We start from the raw sequence: 7,977 nt of genomic DNA, 5'->3' as shown, positions 1-7,977 counted from the left end.
CGCTTCAAGGAAATATGTTGTACCAAGGATGCCTAGTGCCCTATAGATTTAGCCCTTTGCATACTGGCAGAAGGGGGACAACACAAATGTCCTTTTGTTTTACTTTAGGATTGGGGAATCAGCGAAAACCTCATGTGGTACCACTGGGATGATACAAATGGCTGAAGACAGAGATGCACACTGTGCTGCCTAGATGACTCGAGCAGCACACAGCAGATGGAATGCGGACTGTGCCGCCTGGATGGAACAAATGGCAGAAGATTGATAGCAAACTGGACACAGGAACTCAACTCAATAACAAGAGACTGGCAATACTGGAAACACGAGTAAACGCTATCACCGGCCTGGAGTGAAGGGCTGGCTGGAATTTAACAAACACAGGGCCAAACCAGAGCAAGCCTCCCTAATGAGAGACTATTGAGCACCTGGGCTGTGCACACAGGAGAATTAATTAGTGTGCACCTGACACTGCACACAGACAGGCAGTAATTAGCGCAGAGCCACAGCAGCAACCAAGACTGGAACTGCAAACAATATGTTGCTACCACAGATCCAAACAGGAGGAAGGAGTTGACTTCAGCAAATGCTTGCTCAACGTTCACCCCGCACAGCATTGGCAGTGCAGCGGCTTCTGATAGTGAGAAAGTACAGGTAATATGCGGGATTGATGGTCATGGAGAAAGAATAGGTTGTGGGAGAATAAAATTGGTAATTAGGGGGTAAGGAAACACAGATGACAGGAGAGAAGTAGGCAAGACGTATAGTATGAGAGATGGGTTGAGAGAACGATGGATGGTGGGGAAATAAGGTGTAAATTGCATAAGAAGCAAATAGATATAGAAAGTGAGTATCGGAGAGGGAGGGTGAATAGTGGGACTTAGAGAGAGATGTGCACACCTTGCATCCTCTGTACACTCGAAAGTCACCACACTACAATTTATATGCTGCAGCTGTTTCCCTTTGGGATTGATACAGCTGTCAATCAGGAAAATGACTCATCTCTGGCCAGAATGCAATGTAGGAGGTGGGCTGTGGGGCAGGCTGGAGCAATAGAGAAGGCCAACCATTGACACACTGAAAGTGATTTCACCGACATTGCACAAGCGGATGGATTTTCTGGAGATCACCTGTCCAGGAATAAGCAGCTTCAGGACAGCCCTGCTGATTTCCATACTGTCTCCCAGACTGGTGGCAACCCTACAGACAGGAGTGACAAAGAGGATCAAAAATGGGGGGGACCACAACAGATATCTATTTAAACCCAAGTGATGCTTTTTGTGGCTTTAATAAATATGTCTCAAAGTTTTTTTACATTTATTAAAATTCTTTCAACTATTCAATTTACATTTCATCACATATTCAAAGTTGTCTCCTTGGCACCTCTCAGAGCTGCCATTTCTCTGTGCCATCTGCTTCCAGTATACATGTATATCTTCAAACTTTTTTTATGACTGCTTCTCATTGGAACATCCTCTCTCTGGAACTGTATCAAATTCCGCACCATCTGTCTTCAAATCTAAAATGAAATCCAATATTTATACTTGCTGGCACCGTTGTAATCGGTCGTGCTTGGCTGCCTCCTAATGCTCTTTCACCTTTGTCAAGCAATGTAACCCCTTTGCTGCTGTGGGTTTTCTCACCCCTGTACTAAATGCATTTTTTGACATTTGTACTTGTCATATTCCAACATTAATATCACTAATTTGTTTATGCAGAACTCTGAGAAATGAATTCTTGTTTTCTTTGGAAGACTTTGGGGCCTATTTATCAATTAATATTTGCAGGATATCCCACGAAAAACATGAAAACGTGAATATTAATATCCCCAATATATCTACGGGGGATATCTGCTGCGATCTTCCGGTTTTGTTCGTAAATGCAGGCCGTAAAATACTTTGCATTCCGGAACCCGACCATCTTGAAGGAAATCTTCTGTCCGTAGCAGGATGCTGCATTCCCGGGAAGGGGTCCAGCTGATAGATCTGTAATGGACTTTCAAATCTCTTAACTTTTGGTACGCTGCTATACTTACTTTATTGTGGATACATGTTTTTTTATATGTATTGTTTAGGTCAGTGGTTAATAAAAGATACATTATACCATATGGAGCATTTTTCTGTTTCATACCAGGCCATATCAGGGTAGCAGAATTGAAGATTCACCACCACTTTTGATTATTGGCAAACATACAAGACATATGGGTCTATTTACTAAGCAGTGTTAGGAGAAAGAGTGAAAAGTGATAAGGTGCCAGCCAATCAGCTCCCAACTGTCATTTTTCAAACACAGCCTGTGAGATGGCAGTTAGGAGCTGATTGGCTGGCACCTTATCACTTTTCACTTAGTAAATAAACCCCATATTCTTGTGAGTAGTGCAAATAATACCAACTAGCACAGTGTGGTTACCTTCTATACATGTTGTCCTCTCTCCATTTATTTTTCAAGTTCCAAAGGAGGGATTTGGAAATTTCAGATTCATTGTGGACTAATACTATAACCAGTGGGCTTAACCTAATTAGAGGTAGCGCACCCTAACACCGGAGCTCTTGTACATCAACCACTGATATTATGTTATGTGACTGAGATTGGTGATTGCTGCTTGGGAACAAAGCTGCACTCATTCTCTGCTGTGCTGGAGATATTTTATTTATTTAGAATCACTTTGCATGCTGGAGCTTGGCCCCAGTAATAGTAGCCATTGTAGCCTATAAGCTACACTCCACAAAACGTGCTGGCAGAGGGATCTGTAGGAGAACACAAATGTGTGGTAGCGCTGCGCCCCTCAGCAAATTAAAGTGCTTGCTAATGCTTGCTTCTGAAGTAATACACCTTTTAAAAATAGCAAAAAGCAGGATACCTAAAACAATCTGCACTTGAAAATAATTCATTTTTCTTCTTGATAATTTCTGCCATCTCAAAACACTATGACAGCCTAACAAATGCTACCATTTCTTAAAGTAGACAACCTTCCACAATTGGGCCTGATTCAGAGGTGGCCGCAATGCCAATGTTTGCGGAGTTGAGCGTTTTTGTTTGTACTTCACACGCACCAACTTTGACGGCGATCGCAATGAAGATTTGGATGCAAAGTGATGGACAGTCAGTGACCTTTTGTGGAGGTAATCTCTGTACAAATCCTGGTGGCTGTGACATTTGCATATTTTCACAGGACCGCTGCATAGTCGTAACCTCAGTCTCAACGGGATTTGCACGCACCTGTAAATGAGGCGAACACTCTTTTTATTTGACACAAAATGGAGCAGATCTAGGTTGAGATCACCTCCATCTGTACAAAGATCACAGGTGATCTCCAGACAATAGATGCTAAGGGGCCTAATCATTTCAAAGACGGGACTTCCCTCTTTTCAATGTGTATGACCACATGTGCAGGTGTCGTCATGGATGTTATAGGGTGCAGTCGGATCCCTCCCAGCACATCCTGCAACATGGGTATCACTTGACGCATGCGCAGAAGGACTTTTGGGTCCTAGACCCGGAAGTCCTTCTATTGCAAAGAACAGCTCTTACCGGGAGTTATTTTCAAGCATATGGCGGAAATAAACGCTGTTGCGCTTGCAATGAGTGGCGGGATGCATCACATTCAAAATGCAATGCATCGGGCATCCCGCCCTGGTAAGAGCTGTCCTGTCATAATCGTCCGGAAAGCAACAATTGATCAATTTGTCTCTGCTGAATGCTAAAATTTGCTATTTGCGACGCAGCAGCGGATGTGAGAAGCCGGCAGTGGGCGCCTCCTGCAGCATTTGCATATTTTAGCACAGCCGCTGGCTACAAGGACACAGCGACTGTGCTTCTCCGTCCATCTCAGGCCCCGTGTTTAAAGCACAGCAGAGATATGCTCATTATCCACAGACCACAAAGTAACATTGCCCTCTAGTGGCCACGTTGTCAAAAAAGTATAAAAGGTTTGCTTACAATAATCAAGCACTATTACCAAAGCACCTTCCAGTGCTGAAGTGCTGGTGTATAATAATTCATGGTGAGCAATACAGACATTAGTCATTCTTTTATTTATTACAGTATATTGCCTTAAGTACCACTTTAACAGAATCAGATATCAATATACAGCTTGGAATGGGAAATGCTGCTCAAGTGAGGCTGCTTAAGCAATTTTTCCCACTTTTAATATTGTGAAAGCACCGTCTGGAATGGGAACAGTTAGTACAAGTATTTGTGGTATGCTGTAGGTTAAGGGCAAGAATGAATTATAGCAACTACACAAACAGTGAGGAGATACAGCATGTGAAATGAGGTGTTTACTAAAACCTGGAGAACTGGCACTTCTACGCTAACCCATGGTAAATTGTGGCTGTCTGTGAAATGGATCAATCACAAACTGGCTGCCCAGACAATTTCGCATATTCCTTCAATACAAAACACCTTATAAATCAATGTACCTATCAAGGCATACTTACAGAAAAATAGTTTTAAATGTGTCAATGTAAAATATTCTTCATAAGTATTATTATTGAATAATATATAGATAACATTCACCTATCAAGTTGACCAGTTTGTCCGTTGATGCATACACATACTATGTATAAATGTGCCTCATCACTGCCATCTGCATACCAATATGATTTGTCATCTCAGATCTAGAATTTATGCAACTGATCCCTGCATACCGCTGTGACTGGTCAACTCGCATTTAGGAACTGATTCAGACCGCTCGCTAGGATGGGATCACTCATAGCTGGCCGATATTTGCAATCTGCACATGTGTATGTATCGCAATGCGCGTGCGCGAACCAGTGCAAAAGATCGGGAAGCGCTCGCTCGCCCAGCATAAACAGCCCAGCTGAATAAGTGACAGGAGAGGCAGTTTGTGGGTGGTAACAAGGGCAGGCCACTAGAAACGGGGGAGTGGAGGTACGAACGCAGGCGTGTCTGAGCATCTTAATGCCGTTTCAAAGGCGTGCATAAATAACAGGCACTATAAAACAAAGAGGTACCTGGTGCCAACAGTGGTGTATATGGACAAAGTGTCAAAATTTGCTGCACACCTATATGAGAGGCTTCACCAAGCTTCTCACAAAGAAAGATACAACCAAAAATGTATAAGGTGGCACTAAAGGACACAAAACATTCAAATAATAAAATATTCTATTTTAATCACGATATCACAGTAAATAAAATACAATATAAAATGACATTAGAACATATCCACATAAAAGAGGAAAGGCGATCCTCACTATGACTCAAATAATGTACTGAATAGGGACAGATTCCTATATACCAATACACTAATGTGTCCACATTCTAATAAATGTGTACAAGAAATAAAACAACAATGTATCACATAAAATGCTACAATACAATATTGCAGTAGTGCTAGTGCACAGATGCTTTGAAGTTCCAATGAAGTGGATTTAGAAATGCATTGTTCATATATTCAGTATATCAATGGAATTCCATATACTCACAGACCTGGGAAAAAAAGAGAAAAAAATATATATGATAAGAGGCACCTCTTTGTAGCTGATATTGAAGAAGTTTTGTAGCTGATATTGAAGAAGTAGGTGTGTTACTGTATCCGTGTAATCTGCTGAGCAGATACTTAGATAGCTATTAGGTATCAGTCCCAATGTGCTCCAGCAGTGTATCAAGTCGTAGGCACTGTGGAGCTCATTCAGAGTCAGTCGTGAGCGCTCACAACCGACTCGATGTTGCCCCACAGAGCATTAGCACGACGGAGCCGGCTCCGTCATGCGCATGCGTGAGACCCGGCTAACGACGGGCGCTCTTTCGCTAGGGGTCTCGTAGCAGATGGGGCGTGCTGTTGGTGTTGATAGACAGCTCGCCCCGTTTGCTGGTCGTGCCCAGCCAAACAGAGGCATTCCAGTTGGAACGCTTGCCGTTTGGGGGTGGCCCCACTGACATCATTGCTGATGTCAGTGGGGAACTTCCTGCTCAAACAGAGCAGGAAGCTCCCTGGGGCTTACGAGTGCCAAGACCCTAGGGTCTGGTCATAATCCCCGATGGTCGCGATGGTCTTGACCATCGTGACCATCACCCATGTTAACCCACAGCTTAACGATCGACAAGGAGGAGGCCATTCAGGATGCAAGCGGCCGCCCTGATTCAGAGCGACCGCTTGCATCTAACGACCTTCTGAATGATGCCCAGTATGTTCAGCACTGGCTCTGTGTTGTAAAGTACAGTAAGCTCCAATAATCTGTACATCTGTAACAGATGTAGAAGTAAAATCCGTGGCAAAGCTTACTCACAGTCAAATGTGGGACGAAGGCACAATAACCATCGCAGGTCGACTCTGTCTCCACCCCTCGGCGCAGGGATGTGCCGCCTCCAATGCAGCCATGCACAGCAGACAGCGCCCAGGTGGAATATGGCACGAGCTGAGACAGTCCCAAAGAAGTAGCACCTCTGTGTCCTTGGGGTAAATGCCCAGCGTATAGCACAGAACAAATGGTTTCCCAGGTTTGTAGAGTAGGCTTAACAGGCTCCTTCTGTATCCTTCAACATGTTTCTCCTCACTGGGAGGCTTTTTCAAAAAGGTACCTGGTTGTATTTCACATTGAAGTGATCGCAGTGCTTGCGGCAAGGTCAACCTCAAGTTCTGCGAGCACATCCGATGGTGCTCGATGTACCAATGTTTTCATGCACTTCCAGGAGATGACATGCGCAAGTGGGCATCTTAGGAATGGCTGGTGGGTGTCTGCATACACAAAGTGATCACACGCCAAGACATAGTGGGTTTCCTAATGCCTTGCCGTATGATTGTCTGCCTTGCTGGGCGTGCATTAGATTTGCATACGCTGGGAGCGAGCAAATGCATCTAGTGAGCGGGTCTGAATGAGCTCCTTAGACCCTAAACCAGTGATTCCCAACCTCAGTCCTCCAGGTTCACTAATAGTCCTGGTTTTAGTGTTATCCATGATTGTGCACAGATGGTTAAATCAAAATAACTGAGATACTAATTAAGTCACTTGTGCTCAAGTATGGCTATCACCAAAACCTTGACTGTTAGCGTGCCTTGAGTACCGTGGTTGGGAACCTCTGCTCTAAACCAATGCCACATACATGGCTGCTCATCTCATATCTAAAAACTGTACCACATGCATCCACAGACAGAAGGGACTAATCGTCTGACGATGAAAGCTGTGCCACTGACACCTGCATACCAATGTGATGGGTGTTCTAAGATCTTGAAAAGATGTTTTTTTATTTCACTTGCACAGCACAGAGGTACAATGGTATGCACAGCTTCTGATCAGGGTCCTATCTGTGAGGTGTTTGTATGTTTTCCCCAAGCAGTTACAGTTTCCTCCCACAATCCAAAAATATACAGGTAGGATAATTGGCTGCTGCCTATAATGGACTTGTGCGTGTGTGTAGAGAATTTACCCTGCTAGCTCCAATGGGGCAGGGACTGCTGTGAATCATAAATATCTGTACAGCAATGTGTAATATGGTAGTGCTATGTAAGTAAATGATAATAATAATCCACCACATACCAATTTGCCTTGCCATCTTACAGAAGGTACACCACTGCCACATGCACACCAGTGTCATGTAAGAATTTATGCCAGGGCCATCATCATGCATACGTGACTCTTTATATCACATCAATAAGCTACACCACCACTGCCATCCACATCCAAATGCAACTGATAATCAAAAATCTAGAAAGGATGCTACTAGCACTTGCATACTGATATGTGTATATGAAACCTAGTTATTATTGGACCCCCAGATAATTAAGTATCCAGCTCGCTGTGAATTGCAGTAGGGCACAGGTTCCCTAAAGCTGGCCACACATCTAAAGATTATCTGTCCAACCATCTAACTAGTTGATTGGTTGGAATGAAAATCTGGTAAGGTATGAAAGCAAATGACAATCAGCAATTTGCTCCCAAACGCCGGAAAATGGAAAAAAACTGTTGATTGAACAAATAGTTTATATCATACATTTAACAAACTTGTCTGACGACCATT

The 7,977-nt window shown here is 43.5% G+C and overlaps 1 protein-coding gene across 1 annotated transcript in view; it reads left to right on the top strand.

Annotated features, from left to right (window-relative positions):
• The first annotated feature begins 7,015 nt into the window (after positions 1–7,015).
• LRIT3 (leucine rich repeat, Ig-like and transmembrane domains 3) overlaps positions 7,016–7,977 on the top strand; it is a 79,895-nt gene continuing 78,933 nt past the window's right edge. The window contains exon 1 of the mRNA XM_088456405.1: positions 7,016–7,235. Coding sequence (XP_088312531.1) covers positions 7,196–7,235 — 40 coding nt within the window. The 5' untranslated portion in view covers positions 7,016–7,195. The remainder of the gene's footprint in view (positions 7,236–7,977) is intronic.

The sequence above is a fragment of the Taudactylus pleione genome, unplaced genomic scaffold, assembly GCF_031769625.1.
Source record: "Taudactylus pleione unplaced genomic scaffold, aTauple2 ptg000703l, whole genome shotgun sequence".
Taxonomy (NCBI): Eukaryota; Metazoa; Chordata; class Amphibia; order Anura; family Myobatrachidae; genus Taudactylus; species Taudactylus pleione.
Note: the sequence above shows the minus strand (reverse complement) of the source record. Positions and strands in the feature narration are given on the sequence as shown.